The sequence below is a fragment of the Phyllostomus discolor genome, chromosome 5, assembly GCF_004126475.2.
Source record: "Phyllostomus discolor isolate MPI-MPIP mPhyDis1 chromosome 5, mPhyDis1.pri.v3, whole genome shotgun sequence".
NCBI classification, from domain to species: Eukaryota; Metazoa; Chordata; class Mammalia; order Chiroptera; family Phyllostomidae; genus Phyllostomus; species Phyllostomus discolor.
Window position 1 is genome coordinate 46,319,475 of NC_040907.2, and position 24,953 is coordinate 46,344,427.

The 24,953-nt window shown below is 41.9% G+C and overlaps 1 protein-coding gene across 3 annotated transcripts in view; it reads left to right on the plus strand.

Annotated features, from left to right (window-relative positions):
- PGM1 (phosphoglucomutase 1) overlaps positions 1–24,953 on the plus strand; it is a 57,170-nt gene that overhangs the window by 19,837 nt on the left and 12,380 nt on the right. For 2 of the 3 annotated variants that reach the window (XM_028511984.2, XM_028511986.2), the window contains exons 2-7: positions 9,678–9,840; positions 10,191–10,337; positions 11,803–11,928; positions 14,651–14,841; positions 16,305–16,459; positions 18,794–18,909. In XM_028511984.2, coding sequence (XP_028367785.1) covers positions 9,678–9,840; positions 10,191–10,337; positions 11,803–11,928; positions 14,651–14,841; positions 16,305–16,459; positions 18,794–18,909 — 898 coding nt within the window. Of the gene's footprint in view, positions 1–3,817; positions 4,133–9,677; positions 9,841–10,190; positions 10,338–11,802; positions 11,929–14,650; positions 14,842–16,304; positions 16,460–18,793; positions 18,910–24,953 lie in introns of those variants that run through there. The other variant, XM_028511983.2, reaches the window with a different exon arrangement.

Below are 24,953 nucleotides of genomic sequence, written 5' to 3' on the forward strand. Positions count from 1 at the left end.
CAGGGCCTTGCCTTGGTCTGGGGGTCTGATGATTCCTGCTGCTTTTAGCCCAATTAGCAGCTTTGCTTCAAGTGCTTGCACCTAGAGACAGGGTTAGCAGTTCCGTCTTCTGTACCTATTCCAATGGTGTTTGCTAAAGAAGAACTCTTCGCATGAAGAGGTAAATCTATTTAGGCCCTGGGTCCAGCATTCACATGAGCCTTGGGACATACTAGTTAGCTACCGGATAAATATTTATTGACAGAAGGAAAGAAAGAAAGATAAAATGAATGAATGAAGGCTTGGAAAGTCTACAGTTTCTGCTGTGTGCTACCAGGAAGGCATCATTGCTGATCAGAAGAGGAGCCAGGAGTCTGCGAGTCCGGGAGTGAAGGGGTTCATAACTCTGCCATTGTGAAATTGATTGGACCCAAGACCAGTGTGAAAGTTCCTTGTCTGAAGGGAGTAATCCTTAAATCCCCCATATGGTTTAAATGTAATTTGTGTCATTGTGAAGGAGTACTGGCAATGCGGGCGAATTCATTAGGCCAAATTGGGCTCGCTATGCTCGACAGTAACGTTCCTGAAGATGAAGTTCAACCTTTGCTGGAGAGCTAAAACAAATGAGTTTCTTAATAGCTGCCCCACTTAGTCTGAGCGTCTTAGGAAGCTTAATGTTTTTAATGCCTCTCCTTTTTTTACCACACTTCACGGTCCATCTAACATTGCTGCTTCTGGTAATATTTTTATATGGGGCTGAGTACTTTAGTGTCCATAAAATTATGACTCAGGCCCATTTTTAGAATAGAAGCTTTTCTAGGGCAAGGATTATGTCTTTTTTGGTCTGGCTTTGCATATTGACAAACACCATGACAGACATATGTTGCAGCTGAAACCGTTACTTTCCGTTTTGAGGAACAGAACTCTTTCCTTAGAGGCTTAGATTTGGCATGCACTTAAATTGCTGGGTGTTCATTGACATGTGCACAAGCCACAAGAGATGGGAATCTTCCCCAGTCCGTGCCTGGCTGCAAAGCTGGCTCACACGCAGGGAAGCAAAAATGCACACATGCCCACACAGACATTCCCATCCAAGAAGGGGACACGGGGCTTATCTAGAGATCTTTCCACACATATGTGACCAATCAGGGCTCGAACACTGCTATCTGTTTCCACTTGTGTTACGTAATTTTTTAAATATGGAGATGACCAACTGGGAAGGTTCATTTAAAACTCTTGAAATGAAGAGGCAAACAAGTAATGAACTCCAAGATGGCATGTGTCAGTATTTGGAAAGTTAACACTGGAATAGCACTAGCATTATTAAGTTTGCAATAACTACTTTAGAGTCATTCGTTTTGACCTTCAAGAATTAGAATAATTACCTATGGAAGACATTCTGGGTCAGCCACTTTTTAGATAGTTCGAAACTGGCACTAGGTCTAAGAAGAGGCTTAATTCTAGAAAACTGTAGCTTTCCAACAGTTACAAAGTGAAAAAGTATTTTTAGAAACAAGTTTTAGTTCACATGAACATACACTGATAAGCTGAGGTATTCTGGTATCTGATGTGGACACGATCTTCAAGGGAGAAAAGCGAGCATTTGCTATCCTTTGAAACAAGATCTATTTTAGGATCTCACGCTGCTAATGAACCCACTTTTACGTTGAATATCTATTTTGAATTTGCATACTTATGACTTGATTCCTCATAATTTCTCATTTTATGAAATTGATTAACCACAAACTATAAATAAAGTAAATAAACGTGTGAGGGGAAACCAACAAAACGTTATTCCTCTAGTTCTACCAGCCCAGCGGCAGACCACCGGCAGAGAGCACACCGGGGCGTGTGGGTGGGGGAGCGTCGGGTGGTTGGTGCCAGGGCGCCCTCGTGACCAGGCATCCCTGAACCTACCCTGGGATCTCAAGATCTCATTAAAACTACCAATTACGTGGTTGGTTGCTCTGTTACTCCCAATGAAAAGATTATTGGGTTGATATTTCATGAATCTGGGTCTGTTATTAAATATGTCAAGATGCATATACTGGCCCAATTTGCAAGCCTATCTAAAACCAGAGGAAACCTGGCACTGAACTTAAAAAAATATGAATTAAAAAAATGCATTGTAGGAAGTTGAGAAACAGTGGGTATATAAATTACTGTTAATAAAGCAAGCTTACTTTGTAATTTAATTTCTAAAGAATTTTTGTTTTAAAAACTATAATCAGAAGCAAAAATAAGCTATAAAAAGTAATTGTCTTTCAGCCTATTGGTTTTCCATGGTATGGCTGTGCCTTGTGAGCTGTTTGAATGCTGTGTCTAGAGGCCTTCCCTGCTTGTGGGCCAGCCCTACGTGCCATTGCAAGGAGAGCAGGCTCCCTTGCTGGTTGTTAGCTGCTTTTGTGGGGCTGGTGGTCTGCTGCTCCTGCCCAGAGCAGACCCTGGAACACACGGGCATTTCACCTCCGAGAGGGCAGCCTGCTGTCTTGCTGGGAATCCGGAAAATACTCAGATGCTGTTTGTCAGTGGATTGTTCATCTTTTCCTTGGAGGCCTTGACTCCTCAGTGCATGTCAAACTCCCCGAACATGTGGCGTATGTAACTAGACTTGGTTTACTTTTTAAGCATCCTTAACAAGTCCACCAAAATCTTGACAATGGAGCTTAATTAATAACTTCCGCTGAACCAGATAAAGAACACACATGTATGCATTTAAGAAGATTATTAATAAAATCTCACAGATCAAATGGGGTTGGATGTCAAATTTACTCAAATAGTATGTTTCAAAACATTTTAGATTCTTCAAATACAGAGGACTTAAACTACTTCACTGAAAATGTTTTCTTAAAAATCAAGTCTATTTAAAACTGAGAAAATTAAAACACAAAATTTAATCTTATGTTCATAGTATTGTTCTAAATGATAACTTGATCGAACTTCATGCACTCAGAAAAACACACTCCCCCCTCCCCACCTCCTCTCCTCTGCTTACATTGTCAAGGTTTTGGTGCATCTGCATCCATGCTCTTCCATAAATTCAAGGGAATGACCAAGCTGTTTGTGGTTCATGGCATATTTGTAGGTATCTATTCTTCTAGAACTCAATATTATTTTGTTAGACCCTTGGTGGTCAATAAATAAAATCTTTTCTCTTAAATGATTTTTTTTCCTTCTAACTGGAATTGCATGTGGGGAGTAAAAAATCCCTTGGGTGTCAGAATGACGGTGATGTAAAAACCAGAGGTAACTGAGATCCTTCACTTCCATTTTAAGATTGACCTTTAACTTGCTGGATGGCATGGAATGGCTTTAGCTTCAGATGGCCTTCTCGGTGATGAATGCCCAGGGAGGCTGTGGTTTAAGGGGTGTCAGGAGCCGCGGGAGCCACACCAGGGTGTCTTATTCATGGACCTGCTCCTTGGGTCTGCACTTGCTTCATCTTTGCCTGGGCTCTGAGGTTGGAATCTGGCAGCCCTCTGGTGTTTATAACTGAATTCTGCTGCATGCAGCACCGTCGCAGCCATCTCCACCCTAACGGGACAGGAGGCAAAAATAATTGAAGGGTATTTAGCCTGGTTACGTGGGCAGAAGTGTCCTCATCAAAACAACTTTGAAGATCTGCTTTGTGTGTGGATGTGGGTGTGGGTGGGCGTGTGGCCCTTAGCTTTTTCACAACAGGCGACGACAACAGGATTTAACCCAGCTTCCACCTTGAGAGGGATCATCCAGACAAAACCTCTGTTTCAGTTATTCAGACGACACCGCTGCAGCTTCAGGTTGGACAGACTATTTGTGGGACTCTCGATTGCTTTCTGGATACCCTCGCTGAGCCAAGTGGTGGAAATGAAAGATGAGTGATTTTGGTGAATGGATTTCTGGGAGATACAGAAGAATGGAAGAAGGTCCGGTCCCTCTGTTGACTTTTGCTACAGCTCCCTACTATGACCAGAAGCCAGGAACTAGTGGATTACGGAAGAAAACCTATTGTTTTGAGGCAAAGCCATGCTACCTGGAAAACTTTATCCAGAGCATATTCTTTTCCATAGACCTAAAGGATCGCCAGGGATCCTCACTGGTGGTTGGTGGAGATGGGCGGTATTTTAATAAATCAGCAATAGAAACTATAGTGCAGATGGCAGCGGCCAATGGGGTTGGTATACAATAAGTACTGTTATGTTTCTGGTTCTCCACATAACTTCTTAATTTTGCAGAACTATGTGAAAGTACAAAGATTTGTTTGTGGTATATACCTCAATTCTACTAACATCCAGTTAAGTTTCATTGTGAGTTCAGAGATTGACTGTTGTGTAAATACTGCTGAAATCACAGGTCACATCGGGATGTAGGAATGTTAAGTTCAATTTCTTATGTGTTGTGCTTTGTACCTATTGCTTGGACAAGTACCTGTTGCTTTTTAGACATTTAAAGTGCACCCTCAGCCTCTAGCTGTCTTATCTACATTTTAACTGGTTTTGAGGGGCACTCTATCCTTTATAAGAAGGCTGTAACAAGTAGTGGAGAGAGGAGGATTTTGTTTTCTTTCAATGGCGTCCTTGTTGAAGTTCAGTCACTTGTCAAACAGGAAAACAAAAGCAAGGGCATGCTGTTGTTTATGAATCCTGGTAGTCATGCAGAAATACTAGGAGGGGATTGGAAAATGTTAGGTGTGAGCCTTCCAAGAAGGACCTGTTACAGGGGAACCTCTTATAATGACGTTGGACACAAAGAAGCCCTGTGTGCGGTGAATTTGTGCACCGAGGTAGAGATAATAACTGTGAGACTATACTATAAGGAGACTACACTGCTAATGCTTTGCATTGTGAAAAACAGTGTTGGCTGAATTAACCAATTCAGAAGGAGTCTTGCAGCAGAAAGCATTGATCTTGATAATCTAGTAATCTGCACAGTCCCACTGATTTGCAGGAAGGTGGGCAGCAGGACATTGCTATTTTTTACTCTGTAAATTCCTCTGTGAGACCAAAAAAGATGTTTTTAGTGCTTTAGATTATACTTAGCAATAATTTGGAGCACACAGTCTTTTTAGTATTCATAAATTTAAAAAAAGTCTTTGTATTTCTTTTTTGGAAATGATTCTGTTTCTGGGATCCTAAAATTTAGCATTGCCGTCAAATGGGTTAGGCATTCATTTTCAGTCTATTTTACTCATAATCATATGCCAAGAAGGTGTGATTACGAAAGCAAAATAAAAAAAAAACATTACCAAATTAAATTTAAAAATATTTGTAGATCCTATTGCTTATAATGTGAAGCTTCCTTTATACCTAGTTTCAGAATCTGAATGCCTTTCCTGTAAAAATTGCTGATAAAGCACTCAGATATGAAATTATTATGACACACACGCATTTTTAAGATAAAATGTGACATGCTGTAAATTTCACCTTTGAGGAGCGCTGCAAAGGGAATGGTATGAAGATGTTTTTAATCTTTTGAGAGAGAATGAATGGAACATTATTTCTGCGCATATATCTGGATTGTTGAATGCATCTGGTACACTGTCCCCTTTGCTGTGATATATTTGGCTTCATTTCATTTTTGTGTGGAGCTGAAGGATGTGGAAGAGGTAGTAGGAATGTGTAATTCAGGCAGACCCTATAGACTTTCTCTGTTTTACAATCCGAAGGTTTGCTAGATTATACATTTAAGTGATGGTAATCGACTAAATATGATAACTGCTGATTTGTTAGAGTCGTTGCAGTGCAAGCAATATTTTCAAGTATTTTTTCAAGGGCATTCTTTGTTAAAAAGAGGGGTTGCCTTTGAAGCAGTCATACCACCCAACTGGGATTGCTTCGCACATTTAATAGACCAGTAAAGCATTTCAATCTGCTAAAGCCTGTACGAGGCTACATAGTTTGATTTCTTCTTTTTTTCTAACATATTCTAAATTCTGACTATTTTACCATCCTTTTGATTATGGACAGGTCTCTAGGGAGGAAATCTAAAGGAAAGATAATCTGCTGCCACAGATTTTGGTAGAAGTCAGCGTTCCCTCCTCAACTCTGTCCATGCCCACTCTACCCGTGAGCCCGTTCTTGGGAGGACTTTTCAGCCCAGGGAGCTAAATGGAGATCAGTTTTTTTCTCTTCAGTACACTTTTATCTGGTGCATTTATTGATTGTAGAATATAATTGACCGTTGTTAGATGTTTTTCTTTGTTTTTGTTTGCATAGAGCTGTATGCAGTTACAGGAAACTTTCATATGCACAATAAAATATTGGTGGAGCCTCATTTATAATACTGATATCTCCTATGGTCCCCAGAGCTTTAAACTCAGAGCTATGTTTAGAAATGTGACTAAAACCCGTGTATGTGACTAGCAGGCAAAGAAAATGGATCTTGTTTTTTTGTGAAACATAAGAAAACACCAGGCCCTATTTTCAGTTAAAAGGAAAATTGAAGTTTCCTCCCTGTCACGTGTGACTGTAAAATATTGGGCGAACAGCGGGGTATGCGGCTTGGTCGTGTGGCTTGAGTGATGCAGAAGGGAGAGCAGGAGAGGAGGAAGAGTGGGAGAAGCTGTTGGGTGAGGGAGTCTCAGCACCAGGCTGAGGGCATTATCTCTAAGTTCATAGACACTAGGGAGCTGGAGAAAGATTCTTCGTTTTCTAATTTTTTATTTTTTTGCAGTGAAGTATAAATAGCAAAATTTAGCATTTTAACCATTTTTAAGAGCACAATTCAGTGGTATTAATTTCATTCATGATGTTCTGCAACCATCATCATTACCCCTTTCCAGCACTATTTTGTTATCACTCCATGTAAAACTCGATACCCACTAAACAGTTGCTCCCCATTCCCCCTTCCTTCAGCACCGGGCAACCTCTGTTCTTCTTTCTGTCTTCGAATTGGCTTAGTTTTAGGCACCTCATTTAAGTGGATCATACAATACCTGTCCTTGTGTGTCTGGCTTATTTTACTTAATATAAATGTTTTCAAGGATCATCTGTGTTTTAGCATGTATCAGAATTTCATTTCTTTTTAAGGCTGAGTAATATTTCATTGTATGTTTCATTGTATGTAAGGCTGAGTATATTTTACTTCATCTTGTTTATCCATCATCTGTTGATGGACTTTGGGTTGTTTCCACCTTGGGCTGCTGTGTACAATGCTGTTATGAAGATGGATGTATAAGTTATTTGACTGAGCCTCTGTTTTCTTTTGTGTCTATACCTAGTAGTGGAATTTTTGAATCAATGGTACAGAGAAGATTTTTGAGTAGTGGAGGGGCACAGACCTATAGTTTAGAAAGATGAGTTCCGTGGGTGGGCCTGAGGAGATAGGATTGATTCAGACATGGTAGGGCAACAGAGGTACAGGTGAGCAAGAAGGAGGGAAGGTTAGAGTCAGGAGCTGTTACAATGCTTCAGACTTCCTTAAAGGAATGGGGTACTATTTCCCCAGTATCAAGTTGAGGATAATGTTCCTGGGGGTGATTCATGGGAAAGAGTCTGCTCTGGAAGGGGATCTTTTGGCCAGCTGTACCTCTTCTTGGACCCAAGAGAAAGAAGGTACTAAGGACTTCCCTTGCTTCTACTTCCCAACTTTCTTTTTTACTCTTATCCCCTGGTATAATCCCTAGTCTGGAACCATTAACTGACTGCAGATATCACCATAAGGACGGGTAGAATTAAGGGGTGATTTTGGTGACATAGCTTAATATTCATTTATCGGTCTCCCCTCCTACACCAAATACATATGAAATCTGTATTGCCAATCAGGATGCTTGATAGGCAAATACAATTTCCAGATAACTTCACAAGCCATTCTGGATGATTAACTTGCCATCTCTAAGCCACTCCTATTAAAATTATGGACCTCCTCAACTATAGGCTTCTTTTTTTTTTACAATATTGATTAGAGAGAGAGAGAGGGAGAGAGAGAGAGAGACATCAGTTTGTTGCTCCATTTATTTATGTATTCACTGGTTGCTTCTTGTATATTCCCTGACCAGGGATCGAACACTCTACCTTAGCCTTGGGACGACACTAACTGAGCTACCTGGCAGGGCAACCATAGGCTTTTATTTTCATCAGAACCACACCTGGAAGCTGCTGAAAGTGTCAGATGTTACCATTCCTACTGTATTGAGTCTGGAAGCATCAATGCTTTCCCCAGTTACTGTCACTAGATGCCATGTCACCTTGTCATGTCATCTACCCCAAGATCTACCATAGCACCTTTCCATAATTGCTTTTTTTATTGCTGTTAGATGATGTAAGAATGAACAAATGGGCAGGACCGTGACAACCCTTGACCTCAGCCTCTTCATCTATACAATGGGAGGAGCAGCTGTGAGAAGGACTTGAAAGTGCCATGGGCTGCAAAAAGCACTCTGCAGCTCAGTAATAATCGATATTGATTTCACACCATCTTTAGGTTTCTCTTGTTTGTAAAGGAGCCTATTTACAGCTCCTTCTCTGGCGATTACCACTTCCTGAGGGAGGCAGGATACAACAAAAACTGTTCAAAGATAGACATAGAGTAGCCAAGAGGTGACTGAAATTGAATCAGCTGCTCCCTGGGAGGTGGTTGGTTCTGGAAGGGTGGAATTATGGGAGGGCGACCTATGGGACAGCGGCAAAGGTGACAGTCCCAGAAAAATCCAGGTGTCCTACTGGCATGTTCCCTACTGGAAACACATCTTCTACTATCGAGTCATTTCTTCTATTATATTTATTTCTGGTTGGACAAAAGGAAAGAACAAATGGAAAATTTAAAAACGTCCCTGCCCCTTTCTTCTTTCACAAGGCAGAGTGGAGGGAGGGCACAAGCTCCTCACTTTGTAAATCTTTTATGTAGCAGTGACATCTTTCCCAAGTATGTCGGAGAAACTGACAGAACTTTTTTTTTGTCCAATTTGGGTCATGTTGAAACTGGTATAAATTACTATCATTTTAGTGGAGGAAAATTCAGTGGCTGTACTGATACCATCTTTAAGAGATATGGAAAGGTGAGTTAAGAATGCAACAGAATTACTATCCCTTTCACGTGGGCCGTTCTGACTGGTTTACCCAGTAGTAACTCCCAGCATTCCATGGTTTAGGCCCGGAGGTGACTCAGGTGCCCCCTAACATGGTACTACATTAAAATCCAAGCTTGACTAGAAACATAAATTGTGAGGTACATTTTTTAATAGTCTTCATATAAAGTTTGCCCTTTTTACTTTTTCGAGTATTTTAATTTACAATCTTCTCTTTGGGTTAGAATTCCTTTAACTAATTGAACTTACATTCTTCTCCCAGTGTGGATGAAAGTATGATTGAACTGGACAAAAGTGTGGGTTTTCTCACACTCTTTCAGTATATCCAAATTTTAAACCTGGTCTGCCTGGTCTGGAGAGACTCTGTGTTGAATATTCTTATGTTTTTTTTGCCAGGGTCTTACAGTACCCCAAGATCATACACTATTCTAAAACTGCAAAGTCCCAAAAAACTTTCTAAAGGAAGACTTTCTTCAACAATAGTTATTCTACATCAACAACAATATTATTCAACAACAATAATATTCTACTTCAAAATAATAATAACCACCCAAGCAGTAAATATTCATTAAAAGACATCTTTCCTGGTCCAATAGGATATTTCTTTGTTCATCTGCCGGTTGTTCCGGTGTTTCTGTGCAGTGGCTCTGGACTCACTGGGGTTAAAGTGTGCATTCTGCATTTCTTCTCCTAGATTGGCCGCTTGGTTATTGGACAGAATGGCATCCTCTCCACCCCTGCTGTGTCCTGCATCATTAGAAAGATCAAAGCCATTGGTGGGATCATTCTGACAGCCAGCCACAACCCTGGAGGGCCCAATGGAGATTTTGGAATCAAATTCAATATTTCCAATGGAGGTGAGTTTGCTGTTATTTTGAGGATGGTCCATTGTATGTTCAGTAGGATAACCCAATAATCAATGCCTTGGGAGGCTTGGGTGGGTTCTGGTTCTGGTACTTAGCAAGGGGTATTCTGTTTCCTTTTGGTGGAAATGAAATGCTTCTCATTCTGCTGTATCTGAATATGAGGAACCATGCATGAATGGTCATCAACATGGTATTTTCTTTTAGAAAACCCTGATACTTTGCTGCTCAAATGATGAATGGATGGCAGATGTGCTAATGAAGAGGAATTGATGAGTTTAGTGTTTTTTGTATTTACTTGTCAGCTGCACAAAACGACCCACTGTTTGCTGTTTGACTTCCAGGTCCTGCTCCCGAAGCAATAACTGATAAGATTTTCCAAATCAGCAAGACAATCGAAGAATATGCAATTTGTCCTGACCTCAAAGTAGACCTTGGAGTTCTGGGAAAGCAACAATTTGACCTGGAAAACAAGTTTAAACCCTTCACAGGCATGTTTACCCACCCGCTCCCTCCTGCCCACTCCTAGTTTCAACTTGAGCGATTTATCTTTCCAGGTTTTAATAGCATGCGTCTTCAGCTTCAGAAAGATTGTGGTCACTGAGCTGCACATGCTTTAATTAACAGGTCTGGAATTGGGTGTGGGAGTCTAGAGACCTGGACTCTCTGGGCCCTGCCAGTGATCAGTAGTATGACCCTGTGTAAGTCATTTCCAAATCTCTGGGCCTCAGCTTCCATACCTGTAAGATGAATTTAGCTCAAAGACCTGAAGATTACATCCATAGCTAAGTTTTATTGAGCTTTTATTATGTGCCAAGCTGTTATCACTTATTGTCACATTTTATTGTTTCAGTAGCCCTGCGAGGGCAACACTTTTGGTATTCACTTTTTCCAGATGAGGAAGCAAAGGCTGAGAAAGCTTAAGTAACAGGTTCAAGGTCACACAGAAAGTGAGTGGGAAATCAGGATTTAAAGTCAGGCGTGAATGGTTTCAAAGCCTGGGTTTTGATTTTCTTTTTTGCCCTAATATTCAGTAAAATCAAATTAGGCCATTTTGGGGGATAAATTGAAACTGCCTGTGTAAGCAGTATTGGTAAACATTTTGTTGTTAAATACGAAGGCATTACAATTATTGATGGAATAACTTTATGAAATTATTCATATTAGTCAAATGAGGATGAGATGGTTGGCAATGTGACTTGCATTTTGCCTTTGCTATAACATGTATTCTTTCTCTGGATTATAATTTATGGAATGCCTTTTTTGTTTGAACCTACCCATTGAGAGCTGACAGTGCATCCTAACAAGGAGAAGATGGTGCTTTGCTACATCTTGAAGACATACTTAACGGTTTAGAAAACACCAGTAGAGAATTTCTTAAATTCGTAATGTTTTGGAAATGTTCAAAGCCCTGAAAATGAAACAAAAAGAACAGCAATTCTTAGTTCTTATATTTATTTATTCCTTTAGTAGTGCATGTGAAAGTGATTTGTTAAATTATTTGTTTCCTGCTTTTTACCATTAAGTCTTGATGGCAATGGGCCTGGAAAAAGGAAAGGAAAGTAGGTGTCATATTTTCTGTTATTTATGGCACCAAAATACACTTCTCATGGAGATGGATAGGGAGTCAATGCAGCAGCAAAGTAGAGTTTGCCATCAGGCAAACCTCTGTCAGAAGTCCCCTGTGTGCCCCATCCCAGCTGTGCAGGCAAGTGGCTTAACCTTACGGGCCTTCAATTTCCTTGTCAGCAAAATAGGACTAATAATCATTTACCTCCCAGGAAAAGTGTTAGTATTGAATAAGAGATCATATAACAGTGCTGGCATCTTGGGGCTGCTCAATAATTGGCTTTTTAAAATAGCTATGGCATGTTTACAGCAGTATAACCATTTCAGAGGATAATATTTCTAAATGTGCTTAGTTTCTCCATCTTTCAATATTGCCTGTTCCCACAGTGGAAATTGTGGATTCGGTGGAAGCTTATGCTACGATGCTGAGAAACATCTTTGATTTCAATGCACTGAAAGAACTGCTTTCTGGTCCAAACCGACTAAAGATCCGCATAGATGCCATGCATGGAGGTATGGAGCCACTTCTCTCCTACTCCCTTCTCTCAGACAGGAAGCTGCTCTCTGCTATGCACGTTGTGATGCTATAACAGCCTTTTCTCAAGACTCTCTCTGGTCCTCTTTCCCCTGCCACCATTTTTAATTTAAATTTGTTGGCATAACTTTAGTTAATAACAATATATGTTTCAGGTATACAGCTTTATAATACATCGTATGCATATTGCACTGTGTGCTCACTACCCACACACAGTCTAGCCTCCTTCCATCACCGTGTGTTTGACCCCTGCCCTTCTTCCCCTGTGGTAACCACCATGCTATTATCTATGTCTGTGAGTTAGTTTGTTGCTTTTTGTTTTATATCTCACATATGAGTTAAATCATATGGTTCTTGTCCTTTTCCATCTCTGTTTTTTTAAACAGTTATTTTGCAACCACTTCAGCAATATCCATGCAGATAAAAATCTAATTGTATGCAACAAAAATAGTTGAGACATTCCTCATGGTAAGGTAGTGTGAAGGGCAGTGTTTCCACATTAAGCATCGGGCTTTGCATCACATGCAGCTGTTTTTGTGGACTCTTCCTGCCCCTCAGCAGATACCTTACATTCTTCCTAAACGCCCCCGCTCTTTCCAGTGGGACCTTTCGTCATTTACTAGATGCTGTAAACGTGCTCCGGAGCCCCACAGCCCCACTTGCCTGCCCCCGCACACTCCTTTTCTTAGAAGAGGACAAGAGCGAGACCAGGATTAAATCCAGGAACAACAGGATATGTGTCTGTCTCTCTTCTTCCTCTGTGGGTTGTGTGGCCAGGTCAGCAGAGACGGCAGCTGTCATTATGAGCCGGAACCATGAGCTTTCCTTGCATGTATGGATATGGGAATTTCTGAATGCCTGGGTTGTTTATTTGTTTTGTAATCATTTAGAATTTTGGAATCTTTGAGTGGCAGGATTTTCCCTGGGGTTGGAATCTAGCTGCTTGCCTGGTTGGGAAAGATTTCTACTTGTGTTTGAACCCTTTTGATGATACTGTTCAGAGCCTCCTGTTGACACTGTGTCACCGTGGTTAGAAAACCTCCTCCTGGGGGCAGAGATCTTCCATCCCCGCAACTCCTCCCCTTGGCCCTGGAACCCCACAGGACGGGGCTACTTTTTTCTTCAGACAAAAGCTATCCTGTCTTTTCAAACCATGCAACAGACTTGTATTGAGTGCCTGCTACATGTATGCGTGGTGGGTAGGTAGGGGCTTGGCAGGTGACATCCTTCAGAGAGCTTGCAGTGCTTGGGGACATGAGGTGGGTCAAAAACTCACACTGCCAGGCCAACAAAATGAGGGTTAGAGAGACGCTCAAGTATTCTCTCTGGGGTGTGGAAGATGGCATAGTTTGACAAGGGGGTGTTAAGAAAGGTTTCTTGGAAGCAATGGCAACCAATTTAGCCTTTATTTATTTATTTTTTATTTTAATCATTATTCAAGTACATTTTTCTATCCTTTACTCCCATTTCAACTTAGCTTTAATGAAAGAAAGACAGAGGGTCGTGGAAAGTCAAGTGATGGTCATTCTCAGATGAGGCAATGGCTAATGTAGTAGCACGTGCATTAAGTCTCAAAATAGGAAAATAGATGCTACCTTAGAGGAATCAGAAGAAGCCTGGGTTGACTTGGGAATGGGGCTTTTGATGGAGTGTTTGCAGGGAGAAGCTGGTCACGAAGTAGACTTCTTTCAGTTGTCTTGCTAATGCCTCGGTTTCTATTCAATATATCCCTTACAGCCCTGACTGCCCAGATCTTGTTCTGTGTTGTCTCAATAGCCTCCTTAACATGTAGCCCCTAATGGGAGACACATATTTTCTTCTCTTCCCATCTCCGTGGCATATATTGGCGTCAGTACCTTTCTTGATGGTACACATTCTTAAAACACATTCTCAGTGCTTTAGAGACGAATGTTCTTGGTAGTTCCACTAGATGTCACCATAAAGTATGGGACTACTTTTTTCCTGCTTATTGTTGTTGTTACTGTCTTCTGTTTGTTTGCATTATTGTAATAAATTTGTCAACTTGATAGAGTAGAAGGGTTAGGGCTCTGAAGTTGTGTAAGTTTAGGCGAATAGCTTCCTCTCTGAACTTCAGTTTTCTTATCTAGAAATTGAAGGTGATAATCATAATGCAAATATTCATAACATGCACTGGTACTGTTTTCAGTACTTCGCATTTATTAACTCATTTAGCCTCGTTAGGTAGCTACTATTATTATCCCCATTTTGCAGATAGGGTAGACAAAGGCACAGAGAGATTAAATAACTTTCCCAGAATTGTACAGTCAGTGATTGACAGAGCTGGGATTTGAACCCAGGCACTCTGATTCCAGAGTCCAAGGTCTTAAACACTAAACTGTACCACTGTGTGCGCCTTTTTGAAGAACTGAGTGAGAAAACAGTTGAGAAGCATCTGGCGCAGGTGTGTAGTAGGGTCTTTGTAATGGTCAGCTCCCTTCGCTTTCTCCCACCCTTTCCTCCATCAACCACCCTCACCCTTTCCAGCCTAATCTCTTGCTACTTTTTTCACAGAACCTTCTACTCCAGTGAGGCTTCTCTCTCTTCTGGCCCCTGAATCCAGTTTGCATGTTCTCTTTGTTGTTCATGCCACTTCCCCGAGAATGCATCCAGCTCATCCCCCAGCCCTCAGAGACTTTAGTAAGTTTTATCTTCTGATCGTTCATTTCATGCCTTCCATAGTTGTGGGACCATATGTAAAGAAGATCCTCTGCGAAGAACTCGGGGCACCTGCAAACTCGGCAGTCAACTGCATTCCCCTGGAGGACTTCGGAGGTCACCATCCTGACCCCAACCTCACCTACGCAGCTGACCTGGTGGAGACTATGAAGACAGGAGAGCATGATTTTGGGGCTGCCTTTGACGGAGATGGGGTAGGGACAAGTGCACTTAAGTGAACTCAGATGCAGGCCAGCCCTGATCCTACAGAGGGGGAAGAAGCGGGCTATGTCTGCCAGACCCTGTGGGTCTCGTGAGTGAGAGTCAAGGGCCTCTCATGGCTCCTGGGGTCAGGGATAAATTATTAGAAGATTCTCTCAGAAATAAGAGTCATTGAAATTAACCCATATTTTAAATTTCAGACACGCATGTTTGCTAAGAGGGTAATTAGAGCCCGTTTATGATTGAATGACTACTGATTCCTGAGCTGGTTGGGTTCTAGACACCCATCCTCAAGTAGATTTCTGCTCTCAAGTACCAGCTAGCTTCTCACTCAATCTCTGGAAAGGATTCTGAAAATATAATATACCCCTTCATTCACTCACATTAGCTGAATGATGGAACTATCATGAGAGAACTAACCTTTAATTCCTTCTCTATAATTAATATATTTAATACCGGCTGTTTTATTTACATTGGTGAACATGTGCCAGAAAAGAAGGAAATGTGTTTTAGGTTTGTATCCTCGGTATCTCAGAGACAGTAGGTACTATATGTGTTTACTTCATTGAAAGTATATTCTTGTTGTTGCTGTTGTTCTTTTTTAAAAAAAAATTATTTATTATTTATTTTTAGACAGGGGAAGGGTGGGAGAAAGAGGAAGAGAAACACCAATGTGTGCCTGCCCCTTGCACATCCCCTACTGAGGGCCTGGCCCACAACCCAGGCATGTGCCCTGACTGGGAATCCAACCAGCGACCTTTGGTTCAAAGGCTGGCATTCAGTCCACTGAGCCATACCAGCTAGGGTGCTGTTGTTCTTTAATATCAGCTGGATTTCGCTGTTTCCTAAAACATAAATTTTCCCATATCGTACTTCAGGGAAGTTAAAGGGGTCCATAGCAAACACTGTTTGCAGTGCATCTTTCTGAGGCAGTGCCTGATGGGAGTTTCTCTCCTCCATACTCGAGCACTTGCCATGTACCAGGCACCAAGGAAGCAGGGAAGGTGGCAGCATGTTTTTTGGGGTCCTGCGTCTTGGAGAAATTTGCTTTGTTCCTTGAAGGATGCCTGATAGACCTACCAAAATGTATAAATGGACAGCCAGCATTTCCATTTTTGTTTCTGTCTCTCCTGTCCTCTGGGAGGGAGGTGATTGGTTCCAGAGTTTGGAAAAGGTCTGGGAGGTTAAAGTCGGTTGGCCTCTGGAGGGAGAACAGAGTAGTCAGTTGAAAAGAGTTTGTACTTGCACTTTAATTGAAAACAGTGCTAGCTCTTTGGCCCATAGTGTACAGATCCATTAAAAACAAAATCCAGTATTTAGAACGCACTATGAATAAAGGTATCCATTTTAAGTTTTATAATTTAAAATGTTATCCTCCCAATCCCCATGGAAGATAGTTTGGTTTCTTCCACAGTTTGTCTAAAAGATCTCCCTTTGAACTCTCCTTTTCTTAAAGGATCGAAACATGATTCTGGGCAAGCACGGGTTTTTTGTGAACCCGTCAGACTCCGTGGCTGTCATTGCTGCCAACATCTTCAGCATTCCGTATTTCCAGCAAACTGGGGTCCGAGGCTTTGCCCGCAGCATGCCCACCAGTGGAGCCCTGGACAGGTAGGTCTCTCCACTCCCTGGGCACTCAGCAGGCTTTGGTACTTGGAACACTCTTCCTCCCCTTTCAGCCAGGACACCTGGTGCATAGTAGGTGCTCAGTGTGTTTATTTTAGGAAGGAATGGGTGAAGTTTTCTCCTGAATTAGATGTCCCCTCTCTGGGATCCCTTAACACCCCATACATCTTCCATCCCACCACGCGCCACAATGTGCTCTGATAGCCTTTGTACTCCACTGTTTGCCCTGCTAGACTATAAACTTCTATAGAGAGAAGAATGACTCATTTACCGTCCTAAACTTTGCCTGACCATACTGTGCCTAGCTCACAGACAATAGGGGACACACACACAGTTTAAAAACCGGATGATTGAAGGCTCACGAATACATGAATGGATGGCACTTCCACAGTAGCCAGGACATCATTCCAGAGAAACACTTTCCTTTAGCAGTGTGCAGGGTTGGGGTGAGAGAGCAGTTTGAAGTAAGGTCAGTGTTTCAAGAGAACTTGCAAAGAAACATTGCTCACCCATCCCTGCTTAGGTGCTCGTGCACAGACAGACACAGGAAATGCTCGTTTATCCAAAATCGAACGAAACTGAAAGCTCAAATATTAGAGAAAAGTGTGTTCAGTCTTTATGATAAAGAAAGGACCCAGTGACAATAAACTGTTGATATAGAGACATTTGCTTATTTATTTACTACATATAACCTCATTTACAAAGGCTTTAAGGTGGCTCATAAGTTCACATCTAAAACAACTGAAAAATATCAGTGACAAATATATGTAACCAGGGAGAACACGTTAGGTGGCCATTAAGTGGTTGCTGAATGAGTGGATAAAGAACAAGTGAAGACCAGGTAGGAAAGCAGAATGTACATATCTAGGCTCTGATAATAGTAACTAGACACTGAGTACTTGGTATGTTTTAAGTCACTAATTTTCAGACCAGCCCCATGGGGTAAATGCTATATAAACCCCACTTTACAGATGGGAAAACAAAAGGGACAAAGAAGTTAAGTAAGTTGCCCAAAATCACCCAGCTAGTAAATGGCTGAGTCAGGATTTGAACCTGAAATCTTTGCTCCTAACACTGGGCCATGTAGTCGCTTCCTAATGTGAGTGCGAGCGTGCATGTGTGTGTGTGTGTGTGTGTGTGTGTGTGTTACAGAATAGAGCTGACTTCAGCTAACAAAAAAACAATGTCCAGTGTTTAGAGTGGTTCATAGTTTACACAGTGCTTTTTCACATTCAGCATCTCAGTTGGTCTTCACAGCAATCCTGATTGTCAAGAAGAGGGAACCAAAAGAAAAGTTAGCTGTCTTGTCTAGGATCCTGCACTAAATCAGAGCTAGAATCAGAACCCGGGGCTTCTGCTCTGTGTCCTTTACCTGAAGTCATGAGCTGGTTTGTGGCCTCACTATTGTATGTTAGACCTGTCAGATCCTGAAATGCCTTCTGTGTCATCCTAGATCAGTGTAATTCTGCTTTTTGAAAAAACTGATAATCCACATATAGAATCACAATGGAAATACCTCATTACCCAGATAAAAGTTTATTGTACTTTCACAGTTTTCAAAATCATAGATTTCTTTTTCCTCAAATGTTAGAATCGAAACATGACAGTGTTCTGCTAGCAGTGAGGCAGGCATTCTGGAAAGGGGAAAACATCTGAAAGAAAAGTCACTTAGGTCCTTAAATAATCTAGAGATATGTAGGGAGAAGCAGACGATGTGTTGGAGGGGCCGGGGACCGCGCGTCTGTGTGGATGAGCTGGTGCAAATGGCACAGCCCGCTGGGCACTGGCCTGGCCGGGCCTTCTGGTGAGAGGAGAGGAACAGTGATGGGGCAGCTGGTCATCCTGGCTCCGTGACCTTGGGCTGGTCACCTAACATTCTGCACCCTGTTTCCTCTGTAAAATACTGATGACCTAGACCCCATATATTATTGTTTTGTGTTTGTAAGTACATCAAAACATCATTCTTTTGTTCTGTATGGAAAGCTTACAGACGCTGACCGTATCCAAAACACTTGTGTTTAAATAGCCCCCAAACAGCCTTGTACATTTTGCCACTGTTGCTTCTTCTAAGATATTAAAGTCAGTGAGCTGAATTAATTCTTTCTTCTTCCTCTTCTGCCCCCTCCTCTGAGTCCACATAGAATAGCCCATTGTGCACAAGTTTTCTCTTACGATTTCCCACCAAACTTAGGATTGTGTATACCTCTGAGTAATGCTAAATGGGCCCCTTGATTACAATAATGGTGGCTATTTTCCGTCCCTCACATGGCCGCGCTAACAGTCCTGCTGTGATGTAACTTTGATTTCATGCCTTTGAAGGGTGGCTAATGCTACAAAGATCGCTTTGTATGAGACCCCCACTGGTTGGAAGTTTTTTGGGAATTTGATGGATGCAGGCAAACTGTCCCTTTGTGGGGAGGAGAGCTTCGGCACCGGTAAGTGCGCAGCAGCCCTGCGCTCCCACTTTTCCTGTAAACACTACCTGCAGTGAAAGCTTAGACTGCCAGGGCCGCACTGAAATAGCAGCGGTAGCTGATGTGTCCTAAATCAAGATACAATTTATTTATAACAACCCTGATGAAGTATACACATTTGAAAAGCAGTAAGCACATTCAGCCAAGGAGGGCTAATTTTACTTTCAGGAGGATCACATCTACCGAGACAGGAAGTTTGGGGGTCTCCTTGGCAGCCTGGTTATTGAGTCTGTGGGGATTAAACAGTGATAAACATATTTTTCTTCACTCAGTGGTCAAGGAAACCTTTATAAATGTTTTCATTTCTGGGAAGAAATATGGTGGAGCAAGTCAGTTTTTCATTTTTATTTAAGGGAAGGTTTCAGCACGGCATTAAATCATTCTCTTTAATAGGCCCAGGTTTTCTGTAGCAAAGAGTTGTGATTTATTGAGATTAAATGAAGGGAGACCATTAGGGTGGAACTAAGTGATCGAGAAATTAAAGCTACGTTCTTGACCATGAGGATGTTTGTGTAAATTGTGGTCCCATGAAAGAATGCGACATGGCATGCTTGGGGGATGTCCCAACACCCCTGGACCCCGCTTTCTGTGCTCTCCCTCCTGTGTGCCTCTCCAATATTGACCTGAATTCCCACCTCTTATTGACTCCCCTACCACCCCATCCTACCTACATCAATCTCTCTCTCTTTCCAGTTAGGCGTGTGGCCCTTTTCCAGGTGGTAGTTTCCAGCGAGGTTGCCAGGTACTTCAGTGGGTTTATTTCTTCTCCACCTATTCTCTCTAACCAATATTTTGAAATAAAAGGACCAATCTTCTTTGTCCTTCAGTAGAGTACTAAACTACCTACCTCCATTCTTTAGCACAAAAAAGATCAAAATCTAGCATTCTATGAGTCTTGCCATTGAGTTATAGTTTGTGTGAGGTTAAACAGAATAGAATGTAGATTTCATTTCTTTTCCTACAAGTCCTAGGGTAGGGTGGATGTTTTGAGACATCTATTTACAAAGTTCAAAGTAAATTAACATCCTCCAATCAGTGGCCATACCTCTTAATAATGAATTGGCTTGATAGAATTGGAGGGTACTAAGAAAGATGAATGAATCGTGACATTGAACGGTATCCACAAAGAAGACTAGGTGATTTCCCAAGGTTCTAGGTGTTTACTCAGAGAATACAAGGGCATTGCTTAGTTTCCTACCTCATAAAATATGGACAGTGCTACATCACTCCACAGGATGCTGGATGGTTAGCCAATGAACCTGTAATGTGGTATTCTCCCATGCAATCCCCCCTAGTGTTACCCAGTGCAAGCTTTATACCAGTCATTCTTCTTCATGCATGAAGCTGTCTTCGAAGGCAGGCACCATGTCTAAATCTTTGTTTTCTAATCCCATGTACCTATTTCAAATGCTGAGGCTAATGAAAGAGGATAGTCTAGAACAAGGCTTCCCAGGGTGTTTGGAAGGATACTAGTTTCAGGAGAGTGTTCTGAGTTCAGTGAAGACTGGGAAACTTGCAAACACCTCTCTGTCTTGGCGCTTCACAATGATGTTCACATCTGAAGTTTCCAAGACATTCTAGTGTAAGAAATCCTGTTCATAAGTTTTATCTAAACATAGGTAACTGCTTATCTCTTTTTTATTGTATAGTAACATTTTGCTCCACAGATGCGTGAGGGAATCACTTGTCAAGGTAGGTCAGAGCCTGGAGCCCACTAGGCGTCCCTGCATTGACTGGCTGGGAACAGGCCTGAAGGCAGGACAGCACATGCCGCTCCCCTCTCATGTGACAGGTCTTCAAACGCTGGAAGGCAGCCCTCAGGTTCTCTCTGCTGCAGGCCACCTCACTTCACATTATGTCTATAGCCAGCACCAGTGGCTAGATGCTTCCAAGTTCACCACAGCTCCTCTTAGAAAATCATGTCCAGAACTGAACGCAGTCCTCTAGGGCTGACCGGACAGGTAAAGAATAGAGTGGGATGATTGTTTCCAGAGAACTGGGCTCTCTACTTTGCTTGATATAACTTTCATTTATGTTAGCTTTTAGGACATTTTATAATACTCCTTGGCCCCGTATCATGTTGTAGATAATTAAACTCCTTTAGGTTTTTTTTTTAATCAGGAGCATTGGTCAAGAAAAGTCCCCCATGTTACATTGTGGAATTGATTTTAAACCCAAGTATTAGACTTTAAATTATTCCTTGTTAAAGTTTGTTCTTGTTTATTTATTCATTACCCTACTCAGCAAATACTGAGTGTCAACCATCATTCTATCTTCCTTTAGATATCTTTTTTTTTACACACAGAGAAATTTCATCATGAGAAGAATCCACAAACTCTCTCTCTCTTTGGAAAAAAAGAAGATTGTACTGTACAATTTCTAAGATAACAGTTTAGAAACCAGACTGGATAGCCATGGGTCTCCACTGCCGTGAATGAGTGCAGCTGAACTTACTTAATTTAGCTTCTGATCTCCTAACTTAATAGAAGAGTTAATTTCTACCTGCTAGGTCCCTTGATGGCAATTGTCTTTAAAAAATATGTTTTTTTAAAAAAGAAAGATTTTATTTATTTATTTTCAGAGAGGGGGGAAAGGGAGGATTTTCAGAGACGAAAGAAGGGAGGGAGAAAGAGAAGGAGAAAAACATTGATGTGTCATCTCTCACACTTCCCCAACTGGGGACTGCAGCCCAGGCATGTTCCCTGACCAGGAATTGGACTGGTGACCTTTGGTTAGCAGGCCAGTGCTCAGTCCACTGAGCCACACCAGCCAGGGCATCTAGCAGTTCCCTTACAGAGTTTCTCAGGGTTGACATTGGTGATTCTGCATGCTCTGAAATGTTTGCATTCTGTAGCTTAATTGAGTATGGATCAGTTATTTCTGCATTTTTTTCAGGTGAGAACAGAGACAATTTCTCAGCAAAGCCCCCCTAACCTGATTTTTGGCTCTCGTGGCATCATAGACTCTCCTTTGTCACATGTATTGCAGCTGTAATTTTACAGTTATTTATGATTACTTGATTAATGTTGGCTCCATGAGGACAGGAGCCACATGTGTTTTATTCTCCACCGCATTCCCAGAGCTTCCTGTAAAGCCCAACACATAATGGTGCTCAGCAAACACTTGTTGAATGAACGAGAGAACACACTGTTCGCTTGGCACCCTCTACTGAGACAAACAGAATCCTGGTGTCAGAAAGGAGAGGACTCGAAAAGTCTCCCAATTAATTTCCTATGTGTTGCTGGAATCGTAAGTGGCCAGTCAGTGCTCTTCTGCTTAAACACCCACCTCAGTGGAGAGTCCGCACCTCACCTCTTGCAGCAGTTTGCAACTTTTATGGGGACTCACCGTCGTTCACCATCACTCACACTTTAAAGTCCCAAGTTGGGGACCCAAGGTCTGTGTGAGAAAAGATGAGCTTTTATAAAAGAAAAAGGGAAGTTTACTTGCCAAGAGGTGCAAAGGAGTTAGACTTTAGAATAAATAGCTCACCAAATACAACAAACCACTAGCATTTAAAAGCCAAGCCACAATATTACTAATGTTACCAACTATACATTAGCCTGTTTATGTTGGAGAAACAGCAGCCGTCTCGTGTGATTATCATAGCCACCAAGGCTGGGACACTTCCCCCAACATCAGCATTACAGACACCAGGTGTAAAAGTGTGTTTTTTTTGTTGTTAAGGACTCAGAAATGTACACTAGTACTAGACAGCATGAACCTATTATTTCTGGTTGATCTCATGGTGCAAAGTTGTTTTCCCCCCTAACAGGATGATCACATACATGTTTATATACAACAGAGGAGGTCAGAGTGGTCACTTCTGTCTCACCTTGAACTTATTTGGAAATTGGGAAGGAAATAAAGTGAAGTCATAGAATAGAATAGAATAGAATAGAACAGAAAAAAGAATATCACTGCTTTTGAAACTCTTCCTCAAAAAAATGGGGCTTTGGGAAAAAGCTTAGGAAACTGGGTTGAAGATCAACTTGATATCCTGTGGAAATATGCCAGTAAATTGTGACCTGGTCAGGTCTAGAAGTCAGCAGCAGCTTTCTCTGTCCCATCATTAAAAGGCTCCAGTGATGATGCATCATATAGGAGCACTAACTTGAAGAAGTGCAGCAGCATTCATGCTTTACAAATTTCTTTTAATTTTAACCTCATGAAAAGACCTTCATATTTGTATCTCTTTTTATCAGTTCATTGCTCAGATGGTTATTGAGCCTCAACTGTGTCCCAGATGCTAGGTTACGCTCTGGGGATACAGTGTTGTCCTGGTGGAGGGCTCTGTGGAGTCCATGTTTGGGGAGGGAAATCAGATCCCGGCTGGTTGTTACAAGTGTGCAAAGTGATGGGCAAAGTACAGGGTGCTCTGGGAGCTTTATACTCAGGGCACCTAACTTGTTTCTGTGGTGTAGAGGATCAGATTTTCTACCTAGTTCTCTGCCCATTTTCATTTGCTTATCTCTTAAGTATATTTTCTTGTAGGTAAAGCCACCCCCCATCTCTGGAGATCTACAGAGAATACCCCAATAGAACTAGGCTAATACCCTAATTATAACTAAGTTAAACTGTTACCTGCACATCTGTCTCCCTCATCTGTATGTCTGTACTCAGCTGTGAGGGCAAGGAATATGTGTCACTAGTCTCGGTATTGTCTCATGAGCTTGGAACATGGAAGGCACTAATTCATATTTGTTGAGTAAAAGATGCAGTTTGGGTTAAGACACACTTCCTGCTCGTCAGCTTACTACCTTTCTTCAAAGGAAACAAAGTTCCAGGGGCAGTCCCAATGCAGTGCGGGATTCATTGCTAAATGGAAAGTATGAGGGTGAGTGAGGGGAGCCCCTGAGGGCTGGTATGATCTGGAAAAGGCTTCCTGAGGAGCTTACCTGGCCTTTCAGAGTGAAGTCCTTTGTTCAGTAAAAACCAAAGAGGACAGGACTGTGGGCCCAGCAGGTCACTGAACCTCCCAGCCAATGAGCTGGGGTCTGACATTCTTTGGGTAAAAGCTTATTGAGAGTTGACTGTATGCCAGGCACCAGCCAGGGATGCAACTCGTAGTCTAGGGTCGGGGAGGGAGACACAGGCTGTGATAGAATATGGGTGAGCACAAAGGGCGAGAAGGAAGGCATCCTGCATGAAGAGTGAAGTTTAAAGTAATTGCAGAAGATGTTAGCCAGGTATATGTGGGGTAGAAATTTCCAGGCAGAGAGAACGGCCTGTGTGGGAAACTTCGGGAGAGAGAAAAATGGGCCGAGAGACAGAGAGAAAGACAGAAAGACGCTACAGCTTTCAGAGAACTCCATGTAGCTTTGTTAGCTGCCACATCCCCATCTGCGGGCCTGTTGCCTAGAAGGGGCAAGAGCCGGGTCCCTCCTGAGATGCCCAGACTTGTCAATGGAACCTAATCCCCAAACCCTTAGCTCTTGGCTCCCTCAGCAAGGGTTGACATTTTTCTTGGCTGAGGCCCAGAGCATGCCCTGACTGAGCTGAGTTTATACTTATCACAAGGTGCTGATTAGGCCGAAGTAAAGTGACAGGTGGTTGGAGATGCTGAAAGAGCAGAATTCCTATGTACTCAGTTGGTCCCTGAGCTGGACCAAGCACGAAAAGAGTTGTGCAAAACCCGCAGCCACCTTTGTGCTGCCACAACCAGTGGTGCTGCTGACAGTGCTCCCCCTTTTCCACAGTTAAGTGAACTTGGCTTTGTTTACTTTGTTTTTGTTTTTGTTTTTCATTAAAAAGCATGTCAGTAACTTGCATTTACAATAGGAAAATTAGATAAGGAAGAAGAGAAAATTATTGCAATCCTACTGCCCAGAGAAAAGAGCACATTGGATTGTATTCTTTCATTTTCTTCCCTAATATGTACAATTAAAGAACATTATTTTTGGAAACTTAATCAGATAGTGGAAAACTTAAATTTTTCCTAAGAGGTTTTCTATTTGTTCCCTTATTCATAATGGTATCTTGCATTTACATGGTACTTACCAGTT